At 47.7% G+C, this 25,382-nt stretch overlaps 2 protein-coding genes across 6 annotated transcripts in view; one reads left to right on the plus strand and one right to left on the minus strand.

Annotated features, from left to right (window-relative positions):
• Nucleotides 1-656: 656 nt before the first annotated feature.
• On the minus strand, nt 657-18,595 carry LOC102927367 (non-histone chromosomal protein HMG-17-like). Its single transcript, XM_076573630.1, has 2 exons — nt 18,461-18,595; nt 657-1,872 (listed from the first exon to the last, which is right to left on the minus strand). The coding sequence occupies exons 1-2, from the start codon at nt 18,593-18,595 to the stop codon at nt 1,615-1,617; spliced, it is 393 nt and encodes a 130-aa protein (XP_076429745.1). The 3' UTR covers nt 657-1,614.
• A 3,513-nt stretch (nt 18,596-22,108) lies between these two features.
• Nucleotides 22,109-25,382, plus strand: part of Ippk (inositol-pentakisphosphate 2-kinase) — a 71,058-nt gene continuing 67,784 nt past the window's right edge. For 3 of the 5 annotated variants that reach the window (XR_013051633.1, XR_013051634.1, XM_042278455.2), the window contains exon 1: nt 22,109-25,382. Coding sequence is in view for 3 of the 5 variants with exons in the window: in XM_042278455.2 (XP_042134389.1) it covers nt 25,302-25,382 (81 nt within the window). In the remaining 2 variants the exon portion in view is untranslated. The other 2 variants (XM_042278453.2, XM_006992282.4) reach the window with 1 other exon arrangement.

A 25,382-nucleotide genomic window follows, 5' to 3' on the forward strand; every position in this document is an offset into this window, starting at 1 on the left:
AATCATCGGAAATTCAGGGCCATCCTCAGTTACATAGTAAATTTGAGTCTAGCCTCGCTACATGAAACCTTGTCTCAAATGAAATAGTAGGGCCTAGTGGGAGGAAGTTAGGGCATTGAGGGTATCTCTTTGAAGTGATGGAGTTGGGACTCTCTTGTCTCCTTCCAGCTGCCTCTACCACCTTATACCACCAGGAAGTGCTGTGTCGACAGGCTCAAAGCCGATCCACATGGTGGGTGAGGGCTGTGTGCCCAGACAGGGGGTGTTGTCTGACACAGGACCGAATACTCTGCTCAGTCCCCGCTGCGATTCTCAGAAGCCCAAAGAAGGAAAGGTGATGTGCCTGTCTCCGGGAGGGAGGAGCTGCGGAGGCTGTAGCTGGCTTTACAGTCTCCGAAGAAAAGCCAGAGAAATGGCTGGAACAGACGGACAAAGCTGTCCCAGCACAAGAGGCTGAGGCTGGAGGACTGCGTGTGTGTGTGTGTGTGTGTGTGTGTGTGTGTGTGTGTGTGTGTGTGTGTGTGTGTACATGCACTCATGTGCTTATGAATGTGGAAGCCAGAGGTGGACATTGGGTATCTTTTTCAATTCCTCTCCACTTTTTTATTTATTTATTTATAATTTTTGGTTTTGTTTTGTTGTTTTTCAAAACAGGGTTTCTCTGGGTAGCCCTGACTTCCTGGAATTTGCTCTGTAGACCAGGCTGGCCTGGAACTCAGAGATTAGACTGCCTCTGCCTCCCCAGTGCTGGTATCAAAGGCAGCATGACCACTGCCCAGCTTATTTCTGTTTTTTTTTTTTTTCCAAGCCAAACTGTATCCAGCTTATTAAAGATACTTTCCATAAACAATCATGGTTTTTCAGGCAGGACATGGGCAGACAGTCATTAACAGTATACAAGAACTTCCAAACTCCCTTCTTGTATAGACTACCCAAGTCAGAAAGCCACTATAAAACTGGATGGGTCTTCATTCGATGCTTTGAAAAGGGGGAGAGCTTAGAGTGAGGGCTGACAGTCCACACTGAGGATGTTGTTGAACAACTTTTCACAAGCCGACCCTGACTTTCAGGAAACCAAATGAACACGGCAGAATTATCAATCTGAAGATCCACAATCTTTTATAAAAGGAACCGCCACTCTTTTGAGGACACAATGATACCACTGCAAAGTCCAGATTGCCTGATAGACCAGCAAAACCAATTTTGGGGGTCAGGTTCCAACAGGTCTCTGGTTTGAAGGAAGTTAAGTCTATGTTGATGGTCCAGGGGAGGAAGACACAGAAATGAATTTAGTTTCCCACACTAGTCCATGGTGGTTACATATGTCAACACCAGGACGTCTCCCCTGAGAGCCAAGAGGAGTCTTTCAAAATTATCAGGGAAAGATGTTTTCCAATATCAACCATCATCAATCCAGCTTGGGAGACATTTTGTTAGTGATACATATTCCTCCCCCCGCCCAAAACAATGAAGTGTTGTTCTGTGTGCTAACAACATAGCTTAAAAAAAAAAAAAGTAAAACAAAATTCTGCATTTTTATAAAACTTGATTTAAAAATAGTATTTCAAACTGTACAGTCACCAGAAGTACACAGTTATCAAAAATGCACACATTTCACTTGGCATCTCCAGCACCGTCAGCTTTCTGTGCCTGGTCTGTTTTGGCGTCTCCGTTCTCTGCAGGATTATTCCCACCCTTCCCGGCATCGGCTTTCCCCTTCTTCCCTTTGGGGACCTTCTCTCCCTTCTTTGCAGGGGCCTTTTTAGGCTTGGGCTCTGGCTTTGGAGGAGCAGGTTTAGCAGACAACCTTGCAAATCTTCTCTGTGGCTCGTCCTTCACCTTGGCTTTATCTCCTTTAGTATCCCCTTCAGCCTACAAAAAGATAAAAGACCGAAATTTGTAACCTCGGAAGTAAATCTCAGTCATGGAGAACTTAACAGAAAGTGACACCACGTTTCGAAGACGTATCCACCCAGTTTCTCTTAAAAGTAGCTTCAGTGGGGATGGTGCCCAACTCAAGCCGGAGGCGTGCACGGAGGAGCCCGCAGGTCAGCCGTGCAGTGCGGGAGATGCTGGAGCGGGGCCGGGGAGCCGGCCAGCGGCGCCACCAGCCAGGCAGGAGCAACAGCTGCAGATCTATTTCTGGTTTTTTAAAACAATATTTGACTATGTATCGTTGACTGGTCACTATGTAGGCCAAGCTGGCCTTGAACACATAGAGATCCACCTGCCTCTGCCTCCTGAGCGCTGAGATTAAAGGTGTGTGCCACATGCTCAGCTTCCACCTTATCTCATATATATATATGCAGGTGCCCACAAAGGCCAGAATAGGACATGGGGAAAGGGGGGATTGGAGAGATGGCTCAGTGGTTAGGAGCATCTGCTGCTTCTGTAGAGCCTAGGCTCAGTTCCCAGCACCCCCAAGAACTTGTGGTTCACAACTGTCTGTGATTCCAGTCCCAAGGATCCAGTGACCTCTTCTGGCCTCTACGGCCCCAAACATACAGGTGCTGTACATGCAGGTAAAACACTCTTACACATAAAATAAATAGGTCTAAAGATTAAATAGAGTGTGGTATTATACCTGTAACTTCAAAGTTCAAGGTCATCCTTGACTACATATTGAGCTTAAGGTCAGCTTGGGACCCCATCTCAAAAACAAACAACAAGAGAACCCAAACAATCATTTGACCTTATATTCAAGCCTATACTGTTTGATTACTAAGGTTTGTGACAGTTGAAATCAAGTGGTGATTGTCAGTTTTGTTCTTAAAGATCACGTCACCTGCTCTTTTTGTTTTCATCACTACTTAAGTTTTAAAGTCAACTAGCCAATTTCTGCGGTGGTGTGCCGTGAAAACTGGTTACATCTACTATGTTTTAGCACAGACAGCATAAAGAGGAAATGCTGTATTGTATCACTGCTCAGTTAGTACCATTAATTGAGAGCACACTACAAATGAGCCAGATGTGGTGGTGTGTGCCTCAGTCCCAGCTACTTGGGAAGCTGAGGCAGGAGAATTATTTAAGCACAAGAGTTTAAGGCCAATCTAGGTGACCTAGTGGGACTTCTAGAGAATAGAAGAGGGGCTAGAGAGATAGCTTAGAGGTTAAGAGCACTGACCACTCTTCCAGAGGTCCTGAGTTCAGTTCCCAGCAACCACATAATGGCTCACAACCACCTGTAATGAGATCTGGTGCCCTCTTCTGGCCTGCAGGCTGAACACTCACTGTATACATAATAAATCTTTGAGAGAGAGAGAGAGAGAGAGAGAGAGAGAGAGAGAGAGAGAGAGAGAGAGAGAGGAGAGAGAATAGGAGAGAGAGCAAAAGAGGGGGAGGAGAGGCAGGGGAGGGAACCCCCAGCTACCATGCTCCGTATGCTGTCCTCTGGCTACAGGGCTTCCTCACCCTGGATTCATGGGTTCCTTTGCTGTAGAATATCTGCAATCTCTGTTTAGCAGGTGGCTGGGGAGTCAGTCTCCAGTTGCTTGGGGCATGTCCCTGACATGCACCTTGGCACACGTGTCTAGGTACAGTGGGTTTAACCCTTGCACCACAACTGTTGTGTAAGAACTGCCTGTGGGAACCCTCTTGTGCCCTCCCTAGCCCCAGTGTCATTGAATCCCATCATTCCTCTCTCAGAATTCCTCAGCCATTTCCCATTAAACTTGATGGAAGTGCCCATCTCCCCTCCTGGCCTCCTATGGCCTCTGTGTAGCTCCATGGGTCATGATTGACCTGCCTCAGGACCTTTGCATCTGTTCCTCTCTCCCGAAGGTCTTTCTCTTGACTACTCCTACTACTACTCCTACTACTTTCTCTTCCTCCTCCTCTTCTTCTTCAACTTCTCTATTGACTCTTTGGGAGTTTCACATCGTCCACCCAATTCTGTTCACCTCTGGGTCCCCCCCCATATCCTCCCCTCATCCCTTCCACACCCCCACACACACATAAGGAAACAAATCAAAGTAAGCAAGCAAGGGAACAAAAGCAAACACAAACACAAACCACCACAACAGAAAAATCTCTCTGCTTCTCGTTCTTTCCTGCTTCTCCAACACCTCTTCGTTTCATCTTGGTGGCACTGGAGGCTTCAGTGTGCCATATAGTATCTCTTTGTCCCATCAGTTTTACTGGTAAATGTTTATTGCAATGAGTCACTGGTCTGGTTCAGGGCCTCTGGCTTCTGGTACACCATCATCACTAGATCCTCTCCGGAACTCCTCTGGGATATCCTGTGACTGGCACTAGTCTTGGAGATCCTGCAGGTATCAGTCCACAGGACCAGTCCCTTCATGAGCTCCAGCAGGTCCTAGATGGGGTAGATGTTGGGGTAGGTCAACCAAAGGCCCAGCTGTGAGCCTGGATGGTAGCCAAACTGGCCTTGACCTCCTCTTATGGGCCTTAGTTCTTCTGACCCTCGTTCCCATCCTAGCTCCTTGACCTGCTCTGGCCAGTGTGTGTCTGCTCTCTGCTGTGTGCCTCAGAGAATTGAATTTTCCTTGCTGGAAAGGTGTATACAATTTCAATTGTCACAACTGGCATGAAGGCGGCTGCCGGAGTCTAGTGGGTGATTGCCAGGGACACTCACTGGTCATCACCGTCTGCATTTCCATCTGTTCCCTGTACTCCATATATGGAATAAGAGGCTTAATGTCAGGAAGTAGCTTGTACGGCTGTGAGAGCTGACAGGTTGGAGGACAGCTGAAGGTGTCCAATTCAAAGGCTGCAAGCTCTGTGGAGTCTGCATTTCAGTTCCAGCAGTAGGGCAGGAAAGGCCCAGGAGGCAGTGTTAACCTTTCTCAAACTTAGGTTCAGACTGAGAGTTGAAGCCCCTCCACTGCTTTTATTTTTTAGCTTTTTATCTTATTTATTTATTTATTTACTTATTTATTTATTTGGTTTTTTGAAACAGGGTTTCTCTGTGTAGCTTTGCACCTGTCCTGGAACTTGCTCTGTAGATCAGACTGGCCTCGAACTCACAGAGACCCACCTGCCTCTGCCTCCCGAGTGCTGGGATTAAAGGTGTGCGCCACCACAGCCCAGCGCCTCTCCACTGCTTTATGCAGTGCTACAGTGTGAATGTTTGTACCTCCTAAGTGTATGCATTCAAATCCTGACCGCCCCCCCAAGGTCATGGTATTAGGAGGTAGGAACTTTGGAGAAGAGATCAGATCATGGGTTGGGAGCCTCATGAACAGGACCAGTTTCCTTTAGAAAAACTTGAGGGAGCCTACTCACCCTCTGGGCCATTTGTGGGCACACAGTAGGTGCTGTCTGTGAGGAGCCCTGCCCATCTGGACTTCCATTTTGGACTTCAGCCTCTGGAATTATGAGAAATCAATTTTGTTTATAAGCTGCCCTGCCCCCATCTTCAGTGATCGATGCTGCAGCCTAGGCAGATAATACAAACCGCTGCCGGTTTAAACACCAGCTCATCCAGAAGTACCTCATAGGCGCCCCATGACCTAGGTGACACGTTCAAATAACCCTGACAGCATCCTACAAAAACCACAACACAATTCTCCAGTCCAAATGTCAGGATGTGAGACAGAGAAGCTCTGGTCTAGGGACAGAGTAGCATTTATTTCAATTCAAAGGTATGTCTAGGATAAGTTCTATGAGACAGCATCGGCTTGCTTGCTTTATTTGTTTGTTTGTTTATTTTTATGGTAGTAGGGATTAAACCCAGTGCCTTGATCATGGTAAGCAAGGTAGGCAAGAGCGCCACTGGTGAACTACATTCCAAGGCTCCTCACATGTCCTGCTTTAATAGGTATTGTCATGTTGTCTCCCAGAAAGATTGCTCCCAATGAGCTAATTCTTTTTTTTTTTTTTTTTTGGTTTTTTCGAGACAGGGTTTCTCTGTGTAGCTTTGCGCCTTTCCTGGAGCTCACTTGGTAGCCCAGGCTGGCCTCGAACTCACAGAGATCCGCCTGCCTCTGCCTCCCGAGTGCTGGGATTAAAGGCGTGCGCCACCAACGCCCGGCTGAGCTAATTCTTTATAGTGTCTAAATTGCTGAGAATGGTGGCCCATGACTAGAATCCCAGCATTTGGGAAGCAGAGGCAGGAGGATTGCCGAAAATTCCAAGCTGGCCAGGGCTACTCAGCAGGATCCTGTCTCAAACAATGTAAAACAAAGTAACAGTGTATGAGAGAGTGTATTTATTGTCTTTGTCTCACCATGTGATGGTTTATGTTGATGGCCAACTTGACGGGGTCCAGAATCATATTGGAGACATCCCTGGGCTTGCCTGTGAGGGGTTATCTAGATTAGGTTGAGGTAGAGGACACACCCGTTGTGGCCTGCACATTGCATGAGGTAGGAGGGTCCAGGACTGAACCGAAGGAGGAAGGGTGCCAAGCACCAGCATTCCTTGCTCCCTGCTTCCTGACTACAAATGCAGCCCGGCCTCTGGCTCCTGCTGCCTTGCTGGAGCCCAGTCCTCAGACTGAGCGCCACAGCTTGCCTTTGGTCAGGTATTCCGTAGCAGGAAGGTGATATATAACCAATGCCCAGTGTGAAGTATTTGTGCTTTATTCTTCTTATCAGAGAGACACGTAATCAAGTCTTCAATCAGCAAATGCCAAAACTATGTCACACCTTAGTCTGAGTTGATACTTCTGTGCATTGTTGCTTTTTTGAGGCAGGGTGCCCTGTGGTCCAGGGGGCCTCGAATTCACTATTAGCTGAGGCTGGCCTGCTTGCACCTCCCAGAGCTGAGATTGCAAGCATGAGTCACCATGCCAGACTGGGTTAGCTGTCTCCTAATGTTTTGTGAGGCAGTTTGCTGACCGCTGACATAAGCCACTGAGTCATGAGTGTTCACTGTAAGTGACTTTGCTGGTGCTACATGTTGGCAGAGGCTGAGGCTGGTAGCTGCCCTGAGTTGTCCAGTGGGACAGTGGGAAGGGATGTCTTTTCCTTGGAGTGGAGTCTCCCCAGGTCCCAGACCTCCTCATGAAGGGCCCTGGATGGGGAGGTCCCTCACAAGCAGCCCTAAGCTGGCCACCTCCTTACTTCCCTCTGCACTCCCTCACCTTTAGCTGGCCTGCTGAGGGACTTCATTTCTCTTCTTGGCCCTGCAGAAGGAGCATCTTTCTGGAGCCAGATGTGGCTGGGGTAGCCTTGCTTCCCCTTAGTCCCAGTCTGAAAGCATCCCATAGCTCCGTGTCATTTGCTTTTAAATGACTCCTGCCTGTGCCTCCCACCGCTGGACACTAGCCAGCTGTTCTCCAGTGTCTGGAAACTACCTCGAGGCGGCCTGGGGGCTGTGGCGCCACCGTTCCTCCCTCCGCAGAGGCAGCTGCTCTCACATGCTGGCCGTTTCTCTGAGGTACAGTGGGTGATGACTGCTGCTGACCCAGCCTGCCCTGCAGCATACTCCTGCTCTTCGTCACTCTGCCCACAGCACTTGCATAACCCAGTGACTCAGGGACTCAGGAAATTTCCAGTCTTCTGATTTGCAGTCATTGTTCCCATCGATTGTCCCAAAGGCTGGGCCTCTCCCTCCCTCACCCATGTGCGTAGGTGACTGTGCTGTCCCTGCCTGCTTCCTGAGTTCCTCCCTGGATAGGTGCCTCAGTGTTCCCTGAGGAAGAGAGAGGTGCTAGGTCCCTTTAGCCAAGCCAAGGGATATGCGTGGTGTTCTAGGATCCTCTCCAGGGCTTGACCCCACCCAGCCCATGCTGCTGCTGTACAACTTTGCTGCTTGTCAGAGGTCCAGAGTTTGATTCCCAACAAGTTGATTCCAAGTTGGGTAGCTCACAACTGCTTTTAACTCCAGTTCCAAGGGACCCAACACTGTTTTTGGTTTCCATGGGCAAGTGCACACACACATACACATAAAGAAAAATAAAATATTTTAGAAAGATCTCTGTTTCTGACTTTCAGAGTCCCATTCTTAGTGGACTCCCTCCTCCCTCCTCCCTGCTGGTCCTGCCTCATAGTGCTCCTACCTCCTGGAGTCCTCCTGTCATGGTGTCACTTCGTTAGTTTGGGGATAAATACTCTTCTAAATGTTCCATTAGCAGCTCTGGCCAGGACTGAAGGACCATGTGGACATGTTCATCCATCCTCTGAACATCAGCAATGTGTGTGAAAAGGCATTCATGCCCCAAAGTGAGAGTGTAGTTCCATCCACCCATTCACCCATCCATCTGTCCATCCATCCATCCACCCACCCATCCACCCACCTCCCCACCCACCCATCCATCCATCCATCCACCCACCCATCCATCCACCCACCCACCCACCCATCTACCCACCCACCCATCCACCCATTCACCCCCCATCCCTCCCTCCCTCCCTCCCTCCCTCCCTCCCTCCCTCCCTCCCTCCCTCCCATCTATCCATTCCATCCATCTGTCCATCCGTCTGTCCGTCTGTCTGCCCGCCCACCCACCCGCCCGTCCACCCATCCACCCATCCATCCATCCATCCATCCATCCATCCATCCATCCATCCATCCATCCATCTGTCCATCCATCCATCTGTCCATCCATCCACTTTCTACCGTCTACCCATAAGCCCACCCCCTTGTTCTTTTGTATTTGTTTTTTGTGGCGCTGGGGTGGAACCCAGGGCTTTGTGGAATTACCCTACCACTGAGTGACACCCCCAGACCTTACTAATTTTGATATTTGAGAAGTAAAACATTAGAAACCAGGTTCCCTGTATACTTGTACCCTCATTGTGAATTCAGGATTCATATGTGGTCCCAAGTTCTTCCTGGCTGCATGTCCACAGAGATCACATGGTGATCATTTTCAAGGTTAGTCCAGGATGAGTAAGATCAACAAGTACGGAAATGTTCTCTAGCGTTTTTTTTTTTTTTCTCTCTCTCTCTCCTTTTTTTTTTTTTTTTTTTTTTTTGTTGTTGTTTTTTTGTTTTTTCGAGATGGTTTCTCTGTGTAGCTTTGGTGCCTGTCCTGGATCTTGCTCTGTAGACCAGGCTGGCCTCGAACTCACAGAGATCCACCTGGCTCTGCTTCCTGGGTGCTGGGATTAAAGGCATGCACCACCACCGCCCGGCACATTTTCTCTTTTCTGCTGTCAGCCTATGTTCTGTGATTCTTTGTTTATAAGTACCAAGCACATGTGTTTTAACTGCTGTGTGTGTTATGTTTGGTGACATCATTGTAATCTTCCATTTCTTTTATTAATATTTATTTTAACCGTGTGTGTGTGTGTGTGTGTGTGTGTGTGTGTGTGTGTGTGTGTGTGTGTTATGTGTGCTCATGTTCATATGTGTGAGTGTGGGCATATACATGCCACAGCATGTATGGGGAGGTCAGAGGACCACCTCGGGTGTGGGTGTTTGCTTCCCTCCTGGTTTGAGACAGGGTCTCCTTGGCTTCAGTGTACTCCAGGCTAGCCAGCCCTGGAACTTCTGGGGATTCTCCTGTCTCCGCCCCCATCTAGCCTAATGGTAAAGTGAAGGAAGTTCAGTGAAAGACCTTGTCCCAAAAAATATAAGGCGGAAAGAACAGAAGAAGATACTTGATGCTCGTCTCTGGCCTCCACAGCTGTTTGTACAGGGAACTACGCGCGCGCACGCACCCACATGCACGCACACACACACACACACACACACACACACACACACACACACACACGCGCGCGCGCGCGCGCGCGCACACACATACACACGAATGCAGGAACACACGCGCACACACGCACACGCGCACGCGCACACAAACGCGCGCACACACATGAATGCAGGAACACACACGTGTGTGTGGTGGGGCGCCGTTGTCTGGGCACAGACACAGATGAGGAAGAGGGGGCTTAAGGGTCGCATCGACTATTAAACTGGAAGTACTGAAAGTTTTGTCCTCGTTTTCTTTCCAGTTGACAAAACTCCCCCATGAAAAGCAGCTTAGGGGGAAAAATAGATTATCTTAGCTCACGACACCAGGTATCACTGAGGGGAAATCAAGGAAGGCTAGTCACATCATATCTAGTCAAGAGCAGACAGACTGAGTGCACGCCTGTTCTTGCTCAATTAGCTTTCTCCACTCTTTCACAGAGGCCCAACCCCAGGAAATGGTGTGGCCCACAGCAGGCGGGACTTTCCCACGTCGATCAATAGTCCAGACAATCCCCGCCAACATGCCTCCAGGCCAACCCGGTCTAGACAATCCCTGTTTTAGATTTCCTTTCCATTAGATTGTGTCAAGTTGACGAGACTAACCACAGTTCTCACAGCATCAACATGGGTTGGGATGGGTTTGTGTAGCCCTGAAGAACCATTAGCCACTGGGTGGATTCTGGGAGCAGGGAGTCATTATTTTAAGTTGCACACCCACTGCTGACCCCACCAGGCTGCAGTAGATAGTTCCGAACACGTGTTACACAGGCAACCCTGCTTAAACTAGTCACAAAAGAAACAGATGTGGATGTGGACCAAGGATTTGGAGGGAGGTTGGCAGGATGGAAGGGACGGACATCAGAGAGACAATCAGAATGCATGTATACATTATGAGAATGTCAAAGAACGAACGTGATTTAATAAGAGAAGAAAATAAGTTTTCTAGATCCTCAAATAAATTCTACTGTGCTTGTGTTCGTTGAGATAGGGTCTTGTGTCGCCAGGGCTCTCCTCAGAAATGTTTATCAGAGACTAACCTTGAACTTCTGATCTTCATGCCTCCAAGTCCCAAGTGCTGGAGTGGCAGGAGTGTGCCACATGCCCAGGTCAAACTCTGGCACTGCGCACATCTCCCAGCAGGGCAGGACGTTTATTTGGATGGCTGCGTGCACAGTGACACTTACTGCCCCAGTCTGTGGCTTACAGAAGGCCTCGCTCTTGTGCGGTGTGTCCTACAGGCTTGGAAAATGCATGGTGACGTGTGTCTGCCATTGCAGTCCCACGGCGTGCCACCACCCTTCTTGCCATTCTCAGTCCCTGGCAATCACCCGTCTCTACTGCCTCCATAGTTTTACCTTTTCCGCGTGGTAGAGCTGGAATCACAATGTGCTGTCTTTGGGGGCTGGTTTCTGGACTCAGTTCCTTTGAATCTTCTCATAGCTTGGGACATTCAACTCTTTCCGCACCAGCTAACTGCTCTCTGTGTGGACGTGGCATCTGATAATGAGATCCCCACTGAAGGGCATTGATGGTCTTTATATTTTGTCAGTTATGGACAAAGTTGGTACTATGATCTATATGTCATTTTGTTGTTTTATTTGGGTTTGGTTTGGTTTTTCAAGACATGGTTTCTCTGTGTAACAGCCCTGGCTGTCCTGGAACTCACTTTGTAGAACAGGCTGGCCTCAAACTCACGGAGATCTGCCTGCCTTTGCCTCCTGAGTGCTGGGACTAAAGGTGTGTGCCACCATGCCCAGCTGAGGATGTGGAGTTTCACCTCATTTTCAAAAATACCAAGAAGCACAGATGTTGACCACATAGCAAGATCACATTTGTAAGAAACTGATCTGTGACTTCTGTCTAATGCGACCGTTTTTTGGCGTTCCCAGTAACCATGGTGGTGGTGGTGTTTGGGAAAAAAATTTTTTTTCTGTTCTCAGAGATGTGCAGTGGTGTCTCATTTTTGCTTTAACTTGTAATTCCCTTCTGGCATTTGATGATCACCCTTTCATCTTATGCTAGCTGTTTGTTTTCTTTGGTGAAATGTAACTGGAAGACTTTCTGTGTGCCACCTGGCCCCACAGCAGCTTATAAAATAATCACTCAGAGGCTTAATATTAATTACAAACTGTTTGGTCTATGGCTCAGGCTTATTGCTAACTAGCTATTACATCTTTTTTAAAGATGTATTTTATTTATTATGTACACAAGCCAGAAAAGGGCACCAGATCTCACTACAGATGGTTGTTAGCCACCATATGGTTGCTGGGAATTGAACTCAGGAGCTCTGAAAGAGCAGCCAGTGCTCTTAACCACTGAGCCATCTCTCCAGCCCCCTAGCTATTACATCTTAAATTAACCCATTTCTATTAATCTATGTATTGCCATGTGTCTTGTGGCTTACCTGTGTTCTGTTACATCTTGGTCCCCAAAATCGGCTCGCAGTGGCTTCCCTGACTCCGCCTTTCTTCTCCCTGTATCTTTGCTTGGATTTCCTGCCTGGCTATGGCCTGTCTTGCCATAGGCCAAAGCAGCTTCTTTATATACCAATAGTAACAACACATATTCACAGCATAAGAAAGACCATCCCACAGAAAAATGTCTCATTAGATCCTTGGCCACTTTTAACTTGAGCTGCTGGTGTTTTTATTGCTGAATTTTTAAGTGTTCTTTGTGTATTTCAGACAGCAGTCTTTTATCAGTGTGTCTTTTGCAAATATGTTCCCCCACTCTTTGGTTTTTCTTGTTCTTTTGAAAATGTCTCTTGCAAAGCAAAATATTTAAATTCTAGCTTTTCATTATCTCTTCCACAGATTGTACCATTGATGTTTTATTTAAGAAGTTATTAGTAGGCTAGGTGTGGTGGTACATGCCTTTGATCTTAGCAGTCAGGAGGCAGAGGCAGGCAGGTCTCTGTGAGTCTACATATGGATTTCCAGGACAGCCAGGGCTACATAGTAAGACCTTGCTTCCAAAAAAGGGGAGGGAGGGAGTGGAGGTTGGGAGGGTACGGAACGGGACAAGAGTTATTGCTGGACCAGTGAGAAGGTTTATCAGGTAAAGGTATTTACCCCCCAAGTCTGACAACTTGAGTTCAATCCTCAGACCCCACATTGTAGATGGAGAGAACCAACTCCCACAGGTTGCAGGTTGTCCTCTGACCTCCACACATGGGCTGTAGTGTGTGCCCTTCTCTCCTGCAAAGTAGATAAGTAAATGTTAAAAAAGAAGGGAAGATTTCTGAGATCTGACCATCCCAACTGGGCAGGGTAGTTCATATTGGTAATATCTGTAAGCAGGAGACTGAGGCAGGAGGATTACCGTGAATTCCAGGCCAACCTGGGCTACAGAGTGAGACAATACCTCATATCAAACCAAACCAACCAAAGAAACAAAGGATTTGTCCCTCTTTCTGCCTACACTGCCCAGAGCTTCCTGTAGCCTCAGCATAGTGTTCAGACTTTAAGTTCCTGGTGTGGGAAGTCCAACATTCTCACCATATATGACTCTGATGTTAGCTGCCTCCCCAGCTCAGGGTTTCTCTGGGTAACAGCTATGACTGTCCTGGAACTTGTTCTGTAGACCAGGCTGGCCCCGAACTCACAGAGATCCACCTGCCTCTGCCTCCCAGAGTGCTGGGATTAATGGTGTGCACCACCACCGCCTGGCAGTTTGCTGTTTCTTTAAAACTGGGTCTTGCCTTTTAGTATGATACATACTTTGTTGTTAAAATTCAGTCACGACACACTGGGTAAAAAGAACTCCAGTAAGGAGGCCTTTAATGATGTGAAGGGTGGGGAAGGGAGACATCCAGTAGTCCTGGAGTTGGCATCTGTCTTTTAGGGAGCCTGTGCCCTGGGCTACATAGTGTCCTCCCCTCCCTTTCTCTCTGTCTGTCTGTCTGTCTCTGTCTCTCTCTCATGGGTTCTGGGGCTTGAACTCGGGTTTCTCCCACTGCTGAGCTGAGCCATTTTCTCAGTCCCTCACTAGTACTTTTCAGTTTTCCCCTCCTCAGATGGGTCAGGCTGGCTGTCTGCCTTCCCCCAGTTCATTGGGCTGCTGTGAAGAAGCTCCTCTGAGGCCAGGCCTCTGGAAGACACAGCTCTCCTTTTCATAATGGCTCCATCTCCTTCCTGGAGGAGGTAGAAATTGGGCAGTCTATAACCCCGCCCTGCCCCAGGGCTTCCAGCTGTCAGGCGTCCACACTAACAGCTGTCTGTCAATTACAGTTCAGTGGATTTCCTATCCAGTGCCATGGTTTGGGTGACAGTGTCTCCTGGCAGCCTTCTTCTTTGGTTGACATGGTTCTCTGCTGGTTTCTGGGCTGTTTTTGAAACAGAATATCACTAAATAGTTCAAGGTGGCCTGACCCTGCAATCCAGCTTCAGCCTCCTGGGTGCTAGGATTACAGGTATGAGGAGCGAGCTGGTAGGCTCACTTGCTCATTCTCTCTTTCTTTCCTAACATTTCTTTTCTTTTCTTTCTCTTCCTTTCTTCTTTAATTTACTTTTTTAAAGATTTTTTTTTTTTTAAAAGCTGGGCAGTGGTGGCCCACATCTTTAATCGCAGCACTTGGGAGGCAGAGGCAGGTAGATCTCTAAGTTCGAGGCCAGCCTGGTCTACAGAGTGAGTTCCAGGACAGCCAGGACTATACAGAGAAACCCTGCTTTGAAAAAACAAAAATAAATAAACAAAATATTTTTTTGAGATTCTTTCCCTTTCTTCCTTCCAAACCCTCTCTGCCCCCCCACTCAAATTCATGGCCTCTTTTTCTTCTTTTTTTCTTGGTGTGTGTTTATTTATGAATATACAAATCCACCCCTGTGTGTTTTCATGGCTGACCATTGGCTTTAGAAACCAGTTGGTGTGCCCCTCGCTGGGGAAGACTGTTTCTCTCTCACACAGCAATAGTTGCTGTAGTTGGTTGTGTAGGGTTGAGGCCTGTGACTTCCCTGTTCCACGGTAGTAGGTATGTCTGTTGGTGTCCTCTTTGCTCAGCTCATGTTTATGTAGCCACGTTGGTGAGACTTCATGGGTACAGCATCTCTTGACATTTCTAGGGGACACAGTCTCAGAACAAACTCCCTGTTCCTCTGGTCCCTGCAATCTTTCCATCCCCTCTTCTACAGTGACCCCTGAACCTGAGGGGCAGCGGTTCTGTTGTAGATGTATCAGTAGGGACTGGCCTCCACAACTCTGCATTTGATGGGTTGTAGTTGTCTGGAATGTCTCTGTCTGTTACAAAAAGGAGTTTCCTGCTGAGGGGTGAGAGCTACAATTGCCTGGCTGGACCCTGGAATAGGATGTCTCTCTCTTCTATCCCCCTCTCTCTGACCCCTCCTCCCTCCCTCCCTTTCTTCCTCCCCCACCCTTGACAGGGTCTTGTGTTGTAGCCCAGGCTGGCCTAGGCTTTATTGTGATCTTCCTTAGTGTTTATAGTGCTGAGGTTACAAGTATGTGTCCCTATGTCCATCTTCTCTTTTAATCTTTTCTAGATAAAATTTGTGAAATATATAGAATTCTGTAGGTAGAAAGGATATACAGACAGCAGCAACTTCCTGTTTTACTTTACTACCTACCCTCATTTATTACTAGGACATAAAAGTGTGCCAACATGCTGTGGACCCCTCTAGAAATATTCTAACGTATAGAAATATTTGGTTGTCTATATATTTGTGTTACATTATAAATTTTGATACAAATAGTGGCTGCATACATGCATAAGTACCCTAGACTTCACATTTTCTTTTTTTGTGTGTGAGGTGTTAATGTATCTTGGGCTGGCTTTGAATTCTCTATGTAGCTAATAATGAGCTTGAACTTCTGATATTTCCTTTTTGACTTATGTATCTTTCTATTCTTTGTAATGGCTGCAAAGCCCTCAATACCTAATAAGTTCTTTTTTTTTTTTTTTTTTTTTTTTGGTTTTCCGAGACAGGGTTTCTCTGTGTAGCTTTGCGCCTTTCCTGGATCTCACTCTGGAGCCCAGGCTGGCCTCGAACTCACAGAGATCCACCTGCCTCTGCCTCCCGAGTGCTGGGATTAAAGGCGTGCGCCACCAACGCCTGGCTCTCCTAATAAGTTCTTAAACCCAGTTACAATGGCTACTACATTTGTACATGAGTTTGCAGGAAATAAACATTCTAGCCATAGAGCTTCCATCCGTGGATTCTCTCCTCTCCTCTGTTTTCTCTGCTCCCCTTCTTGAGAAAGTGTCTCCTGTAGCCCAGACTGGCCTCTGGGTTGCCAGGCAACTGAAAATGACCTGAACTCCTGATCTGCCTACTTCCTTTCTCCAAAGTGCATTACCGATATGGGCCACCACACCCAACTGACAAAACTTTATTACAGGTATGGTACTTAGGACTGTGGATATAACTCAGAGGTAGAACATTTGCCTAGTACATGTTAGGCTCTAAGTTAGATCCTCAACATTGTAACTTGAAAGGGCCCATGAGGTTTGAGCATGTGTTCTGAGGGGTGAATACAAAAAGAAACTGAATTTCCTTTCTAGTTCCAGTTGTGTGCACTGATGCACATGTACTTATACTCACACCCAAAGTCATACACTTTATTTCTCTCATTTGTTTTACTTAACCATAGACTGGTGTCTTTCAAGTCAAAACAGAATGTTTGCTCACCGTGCTGGCTAGTTTTATGTCAACTTGACATAAGCTAGAGTCATCAGTATGGAGGGAGCCTCAGTTTAGAAAATGCCTCTATAAGATTGGGCTGTAGGCAAGCATGTAGAGCATTTTCTTAATTAGTGATTGATGTGGGAGGGCCTAGCCTTCCTTGGGTTGGGGCCATCCCTGGCCTGGTGGTCCTGGGTTCTATAAGAAAGCAGGCTGAGCAAGCCATGTGGAGCAAGCCAGTAAGAAGTGCTCCTCCATGGCCTCTGCATCAGCTCCTACCTCCAGGTTCCTGCCCTGTTTGAGTTCCTGTCCTAACTTTCTTTGATGATGAACTATGGTGTGGAATCATAATCCAAATAATCAATCCCTTTAGTCCTTTAGACCAAGTATTTTTGGTCATGGTGGTTTCATCACAGCAATAGTAACCCTAACTAAGACACTCACTTATTATTTTTAAGAGCTTTATGAGTATTCTGACTATGTTGTAGTTCAGTGATTGTGAGGCTTATTGTGAATTTGGAAGAATAGTGAGTGTCAATCCTTGCTCTGGGTCTCACACTAGGATGGATTAATGACAGCCTGATGCTGTACTGAAGTGTCCCAAACTGGGAGTCGAGTCCTCTTTCCATCATTCCCTTTTTTTTTTCTTCTTTGTTTTTCCAGACAGGGTTTCTCTGTGTAGCCTGGCTGTCCTGGAACTCACTCTGTAGACCAGGCTGGCCTCAAACTCACAGAGATCCACCTGCCTCTGCCTCCCTGAGTGCTGGGATTAAAGGCATGTACCACCACCGACTGGCGTTTCATATCTTTGAGCACTTGAGAATTTTATAGGATGTATTTCTAGGTATGGAAGTGATAAGTCTGTTGAGATAAGCATTACCAGCTTAACATATTTTTTAAAATTTATATATATGTGTATATGCACCACACGTGTGCAAGATGCCCTTGTACCCTCTGAGGCCAGAAGAGTGCACCAGATTCATTAGAGCTAGAATCACAAGCAGTCGTGAGCCCTCTATAGAGGTGTGGGAAGATAACCCAGGTCCTCTGCAAGGACAGGGAATGGTCTTCACCTGTCTCTCCAGCCCCAGCTTCACCAGTTTTAATATTTCCAAATGACCTCCAATGGTATCATTCTCCATCGTCAACCAGAGCATGTGAAAGTGTGTGTCTCTCTCTACCATATGTGTTGAAATTATAAAAGATTGTTTTCATGGGCTGGGCTGTAAATTGGTGGTAGTAGCACTTGCCTATCACGAGTGAAGCAAAGCTCTGGGTTCAATCTACAGTACTGCAAGAAATTTCGTTTTTTAATTTTGCTTACCAAAAAAAAAAAAAAAAAAAAGCTGGATGTGGTGGTGCAGACCTCTAATCCCAGCACTTGGGAGGCAGAGGCAGGTGGATCTCTGTGAGTTTGAGGCCAGCCTGGTCTACAGAGTGAGTTCCAGGACAGCCAGGACTACACAGAGAAACCTTGTGTTGAAAAACATTGTTTTTGCCACCTTGACATATAAGAAAAGATACTGCACTGTATTTAAAGATTTCATCTGTACTCATTTAGTTACCTGTGTGCATGTCTGTGTGAATGTATGTACATTGCATGTATACACGTGTGCATGCTGAGGCTGGAAGTGCAGGTGTCTTCTCCCACTCTCTGCCTGTTCCTCTGAGTCAGACTCTCTCTCTGAATGCAGGGCTCACATTTTAGCTAGAGTGAAGCCATCAAACCTGAGGGATCCTCCCGAGTCTTCCCTGCTTAGAGCTGGGGTTACAGGCGTTTGCAGGGAACACCCAGCTTGTTACCTGGTGTTGGAATCCAAACTCTGCCCCTCATGGTTGTAGAGCTCTTAACCCGAGACATGTCTCTGGTCCCTACTTCATGATTTTAATTATTTAACTCTGAAAGAAGCTAAACAATGCACGATTTGCTTTTGTAAATGAAGATGGTAGGATTGTTTTAGATTTACAAAAACGCTGAGTAGGGTGGCAAAGTGACTGAGCTCCACGCGAAGTCTGCTGCCAAGCCTGAGGACCTGAGTTCGTGTCCCTGGAACCCACATGGAGGAGAGAGAAGGAACTCTTACCGCCTTCCCTCTGACTCGCACACATGCACGTGGCCTCTGTGTACTCCCCTCCCCCAGTAAGGCAGACAGTGAAGAAAGTTAATGGGAAGACCCTGTGCGGTTCCTGAATACCCCTCATAGCTTCCCCAAAGTGAACATACAGACCTGTGGTCCACTTGCCAGAACCCATCGGTGCAGTCCCGTTAGCTGAATTCTAGATTTTCTCTTTTTCCCATCGGTGTTGTCTTCTTTCTTCTCCTGCTGGTTCTGCAGTGCTGGATCCAGCCCCGGGCCTTTCATGCAGGCAGATGCTCCGTGTCCTCTGCCTCGCACAGCTTTTCCGCCATGTGACTGGGAAGATCTCATTCCCTTTGATACTTTTCTCTCCTGTCCCTCTTCCCTGCCACTTTTTCTAACATAAAAATGGAGAACGCTGCTAACCAGTGTTGGGGATATAAGCAGGACTTGGAGGGATAAGCCAATCCAATCCTATTGCTACCTGTGTCGCTCACACTCAGCGTATGCTGCCGTATATGGTCAGCGTTTACTCCCGTAACAAAGCACCCCAGGCTTGTCAGCTCAGCCAGGGTTTCTCACAGCCCTGGTGATGTAATCACGGTGTTGACATGGCCAGGCTCTGAGGAGCCTCCTGCGTTCTGCTGTGCCAGAGAGATGTCAGAATGATATGGAGTGTTCTCTTAAGGACACTTAATCTCATCATAGGGCTCTACCCTCATGACTTCCAAAGGACCCCTCTCCAAATACTATCCCATGTTAAGTTATGGCTCCAGCATATGAATTTCCAGAGTACAAAACAGTCTATGGGAAACTCCCCTCTGATGATGGACACTTTTTACTTAGACACCACCAAACTCACTGTGAGAGGTGGTCCAGCCCATCCTAACATGCTCTGCTATTGATCTGAACTCAGTAGGTTTGTCTTCTGTGAATGAGAAGAACTCGCTTTTAAGGCAGGCTCTCACTGTGTATCCGAGGCTGGCCTTGAACTCTGGGTCCTCCTGCCTCCACTTCTCAGTTGCAGGGATTACAGCTCATACCAGCACGCTCATCCACTAGGAAACCTGAAGTAACTTGGTGAATGCCTTAGCCATCCTTGCAGCTCCATAGCTTCCCCCTTTGCTCCTGTCCCCTGAGGTTCCCACCTCTAATCATCGCTTCACGGAGTGCTTCTCTCTTCACTCATTTCAGTGCAGAAGTGAGCTCCAAGACATGAACCTGGACCGCACCCTGTGCCTCCTGAACCAAATGCAGGGGGTGGTTTTTATTCTCCAAGAATGTAATTCTCAACTCTTCCGGTCAGTATCATGAGACCAGGCTTGATAGTAGGCGTGGAGGACATTTAAGTAAGACTGCATAAGCTGAATAGAGGAGAGGTGCTTTCCTACTGAAAAATGTCGGTGTTGTAATGAGGAGGAGGTATGGGGCCAGGCCGTGGAAACAACTGTTCACTCTGTGCCTTTGCTGAGATGTTGCTCTCCAGCTTGCCTGCCCTTCAGACAGGACCATTCTCCTCTGCAAGGCTCTCTCCATGAGTTTTCTTCCCATGAGTCTCTTCCCCTGCATCCAATGATGCATCAAGGTGAGGAGGGGGGTTTGTGTGGTTTCTGCAGACACTGTCGGTGGAGACCTTAAAAGCAATCTCAATGAAAACATAATCTGCTTTTCATCACAAGCATACACTGCAATTGTAAGTCGTATCTGTCATAATACTCACTGGAAAAATAAATCAAGATACACAGTTTTCTCAGTCGTGAGGTTTGCTCAAGGAAGTGTCTCAATGCAGCACACAGAACTGCTGCTTCTGACTGCACACAATGTTCTTTTCACAGGGAGTTGGGAACTCAGTCATGTTCTCGGTCCCCAGTCTTCTAGGGTTATGGGACAACCTAGATTCTGGGAGCTGTCTTCTCACTGTCCTGTGCTTGTCTCTTCTCTGGAGTGGCTCTTTCTACCTCCATTTCTCAACTATCCTAAACAACCTCCCACCACCTTCCCTGGGGTGAGGCGGGGGTCCTAGTATCCTAGAAAAAGATGCTCAAAGTCACCTCATTTTCCTGACTCACTGACCTCTTTTCACTGCTCTCAACCTGAGTCTGGCCAGAGGTACAGGGTGCCTGGACCAGCCATTCTCGGGTTTTCTTTTTATGACTCCATGTTGTGAAATGCAGCCCTCCTGATATAACATGGGTGTTTGCACCTTAATCAGAACAGTTTGACTACCTGCACGAGACAGTAAGCCTGGCTTGTTGACATTCACACACATGTGTAGAGTGTGGAGAAGGATCATTAGACTCTCACCTCTGATTATAGCCGCTCCCTCCTGCATACCACACTCCCAGTTATAATTCTGCCCTAGATAGACAGAGTCTGGGGAGTATATGGGACAGAAGGTTAACTGAAGTAGGGGGTGCGGGGGGAGGGGGATCCACCTGTGCAGCTTTTAGGAGCTGTTAGCCATGCCAGGGTGGGACTTTCCAGTGGGCATCTGTTTGGGAGTCATCCATGCTCCCCTAAGTCCAGTAAAGCCACTGGACTAGATGGGTAGGTCCTTTGGTAAGCTGCTACTGTCCTATCTGGGATGAATGGATGTTTGTTCTTGTCTTCCTCAGAAAAACTTAGGCAGCACTTGGTACCCAGACAGAGACAGAACAAAACTAAGGGTGAGTTTTGGAGGAGCAGCTGCAGGGTCCTTTCTGTAGGGTGGCACAACACGCAATGGAAGCTAAGCTGTTTGGGGTGGCACTTGTCCCAGGGGCAAGTCCTGCAGCGGCTGTCCTCCGTGAGGGGTAGGGCAGTATGCCTCCTTGTTGTGGCTGCATTTGCATTGTTCCTGCTGTGAGTGATAAAACATGCAAAGGAGGCTGAGCTGTCTGCCCCAAGGGAAAATTCATGGAGCAATCCTGGTGGTGCCATCTTCCCGAATGTCTTATGGGGTGGCATTCATTCTTGACGTGGTCCAACAGGGCTATATAGGGAGATCTCAGAAGTGACTGGCAAAAGGGAATCCATTGCAGATCCTGAAAGTAGCATGTATGGCATGTTTTATAAGAGAACCATGGTGAAGCTGTATTGCCCTTGCATGCAACTGAGGCCCAGCTCTCTGCCCAGAAAACTTGTCTGTTTGAAGAACCAACAGTGTCAAAATGACATCATCTCATGAGCCTCGATCTGGTAGGTACACAAAGGAGAGGATGGTTTGCTATTTCTTACAGCTGGGGGAGGGACGGAAAAGAGACTGTCAACCAAACCTTCTGGAATCCAAAAGTTGGAGCCCAGTGGGAAGAACTGAATCATGATTTGCATGGGGAGATGTGGTAAAAAGGATACTGAGGGGACTGGACAGGACAGAGGTGGTATTGGGGCCCTTGTTCACCAGAGAGCTTAAGGAAGGTAATTCAGCAGGGGCCGTGGGACTGGTATAACCCTAGGATACATCATGATCTTTATGAGGTAGGAGGGGCTCTGGCAGATCTGAATGATTTTTTTTTTCCCCCGAGACAGGGTTTCTCTGTGTAGCTTTGCGCCTTTCCTGGAACTCACTTGGTAGCCCAGGCTGGTCTCAAACTCACAGAGATCCGCCTGGCTCTGCCTCCCGAGTGCTGGGATTAAGGGCGTGCGCTGCCACCACCCAGCAATCTGAATAATTTATATTGGCATATAAACTGGGTTCACAAAATAGAAACAATCAAGAAGAAATGAAAAAAAGAAAAAACAGGTCACTCAAAAGCACTTGTGGGAAGGTTTGTGTTGAGATAGAGTTTCTAGGACAAAAAGAGACAGCTAAATTCAGTGCTTGTGTCTCTGAAGGCTTTTAATTCTGAGCAGTAGTTCACAAAGGCGTAAATGAGAGCAATGCAGGTGAAAAGGATTAAGCTTGACCCAGCACTGACAATTAGCCCCTCTGTGGGTGCTATGTTTCTTTCTTTCCTGCAAGAAAGTGCTGTGGGGGTGGAGACTGTTTGCCCAGCCAGGCCCTTTCAATAGCCAGGTGTGGATAAGGAAGAGGCAGCAGCCTCCCACTCTGCCCAGAGCCTGTCAGCCCCAGGGAGTTGGTGGGCATGGCAGACAGGTATAGCCATATTCCTCCTTCGCATCAGACCAAGGCAATTAGTGTGAGCCAGGCCCACTGAGCTCCTAGGTGGGGGAAAATGTAGAGTGGCCCTTTGGTAGCACCCCAGGATGAGGAAATGGGGTGGCTTGTGGATAAACACTAGATGACAGGGAGAGAAATAGGTCGTCCCCTCCTACCCACATCATTGTGTCCAACGTTGCTCTTTTGAAAAAACAGTTGCTACAGATGTTTGGGATCTTTTCATGCTGTTTTGGACCTTGCTTGCTAACTTTTGTTGGTTTAGAGATATGATCTCATGGGTCCCAGTCTGGTCTCTAAGTAGCCAGGGATGACCTTGAACTTTTGATCATCCTGCCTCCCCCTTTCTGAGTGCTGGAATTACAGGAGTGTACTACCAAGTCTGGTTTTTGTGGTGCTAGAGATTGTGCATGCCAGACTAGGACTCCGTCAACTGAGCTACATCCTGAGCCCCTAACTTTTTTTTTGTCTTAAGACAGTTGACACTTTCTTGGTGGGTCTTTAGAGACCTGCCCACCATCTGTAAAAGGACTTTATAATTCTAGCCTCTGGATATCTTACAGACTTAGAAAAGCATCTGGAGTGCAGGCAAGTGCACTTAAGGAGCAAGAGTGGGAAGTTATCCTGCACAAAGTGCAAGGACCATGCACAGCTGTGAAGTTCTGAGTTTAATGGTTGGATGACATGCAGATGATACCCAGTAAAGTGATTAAGAAAATCCTACAACAGCCTGTACCTGCAAGCTTTAAAACAAAGATTTTTGAAGGAAGGTAGCCATTATGGAGGGAAAAGGACACTCCCAGAAACTGTAAGGTTACTGAATGAAAATCTCAGGGTCAGGGGTGGACTGTGTTTTCCTTTGATTGTTGGCCAGGGTGGTCCCTGGCATCCCAGAACAATGCAGGCTGTTGCCACTGCTGTTGGCTGCACATGGGAACTAGACGGTACAATGCTATTGCTGAAGATGTCATATGCTGATGGCAGGACATGCACAATTCAAGCGGGTTGAGCTGAAAGCCCCCATCTTGCAGACTGATGTTTGGAAGCACCAGGTGTTATGTAGGCCGCTAGGGGAGAACTGTCACAAATGGTCCTACTTAATTATGGACACCAGTGTTAAGGTTACCTGTGTGCCAGATAGATGTGCCCCTGGTACAATAATGGTACAACTAATGTCTGATTGTCTTTAAGAACTGCTCTGCAGGAAGGGACTCATGTTGGTACTGTAGGATGAAAGCCTTTACCTGGGGAGGTCATAGGGTCCTAGTGTGGCAATTACTTCTGTATTTCCAAAAATAAGTTAAATGGGTACGTGCCTGTCGGATAGTCTGATAAACATTTATGTTTATACCTATAGATGACTGAGGTGTCAATGTCAATTGTAGAGAGGATCCTTTTCTTTTCATCTTTTCTTCCAGTGGGTAAGTTACTGAGAACACTCATAGCCCATCAAGTTGCAGAGAATGAGGTGGCTGTTACTATGGTATAGTGATCCGGTACTCAGCCACAATGGAAGACAATGACCAAGCATCTCTGTCACCTCCCAATGCTCAGAGAACACAGCAGCAGAAGAGAGGGTGGAAAGAAAGCCCGAGGAAGACTGGAGTGCCGTGTACCCATCTTCAGAGCAACACATAGCCTTTACCTTCTTAAAACAGCCTCAGCTGCATGGGCTTTCAGGAGTATCTAAGGAAGTAGACTAACTGAAGGAGAAATCCATTTAGTTTTTAGAAGTGGAATAAATCTATGTTAGGATGGGACTTTTCTGTGGCACAGCTGTTTTGAGGTCATCCACACTAATGTAAGTTACACTCACCCCATGCTTCTCTAAGCATCCCTTGTAAATTCATTGGTTCATCAAGGGTACAGTCACTTCTGTGGTCTGTTGTTGGTGCCCTATCTAGAGTGAACAGTTATTTGCCCAGTCTCCCTTGGAAAAGTTAATGCAACAACCATATATCTGCATTAAGCTTGATTTTCTTCACATACACCAGCTAACGCAATATTCAGTACTGTAACCATCTTAACACAAGTGTGAAAACTATGTTTGTGACAGGATCTCACTATCTAACCCTGGTTGGTCTCGAGCTCATAGAGATCCTTTTGCCTCCACATCCTAAATGATGATGAGATTAGAGGCGAGCAGTCCTAAATCATTTTTAAGAGCATAAGTTCCTCATATTATCCTCAAGGCAGCTCTACCATGCGGCGTCATTCTTCCTCGCATCAAAGGATAAATTGCGGCCGTTGCTCTCCGCGACGGCGTCTACTGCCCCATCTGCATTTCTGGATGTCCCGGGGGCAAAAGCGCCACGGTGAGGTCCCCTCGCCTCGCCACATTTCCCGTCGTGAACTGTGGCCACCACCTGATGTCCCCCTCTGCCTTTGGGAGAGCCAATGAGGGTGCAGTTCATCCCACCCCATTCTACAGACGTGACAGCGGAGGCTCAGAGTCGCCCAGCGCCTTTCTGTAGCCCACGAAGATGCAGTCGTGGCCATACGACCACGCGATGCGGAGTGCATTGGATCCCGGGTGACAGGCAGCCTCCCGCCTCAACGTCCGGTACCAGATCCGGAAACCTCCCTTCCGGTTCCCAAGTCTGCGTTTCGGAAGTGAGTCACTCTGCCAGCACATAAGATGGCCCCTAAGCTCACCGACCGCCCCGAATGTCGACGGCAAGGTGGGCGGGACCCGGAAGTTGCCCGGTCGGGGAATGGCGGCCTCTGGGGGCGTGGCTTCCGGCGCTCCTTGCTTGCAAGTAGCCGCGGCTTAGAGCGCAGGCGGCAGCTGACAGGCGCTTTTCTTCAGACGGCTGCGGCTGGAGCCCAGCGAGGCGGGCGGCCCCCTGCTCTCGTCCCCGTGTCCCGGCCCGCGAAGTTCCAGGGCGCCGGGGCATGGAAGAGGGGAAGATGGACGAGAATGAATGGGGTTACCACGGCGAAGGCAACAAGAGCCTTGTGGTGGCCCACGCGCAG

Source organism: Peromyscus maniculatus, chromosome 5 (assembly GCF_049852395.1).
Source record: "Peromyscus maniculatus bairdii isolate BWxNUB_F1_BW_parent chromosome 5, HU_Pman_BW_mat_3.1, whole genome shotgun sequence".
Classification (NCBI taxonomy): domain Eukaryota; kingdom Metazoa; phylum Chordata; class Mammalia; order Rodentia; family Cricetidae; genus Peromyscus; species Peromyscus maniculatus.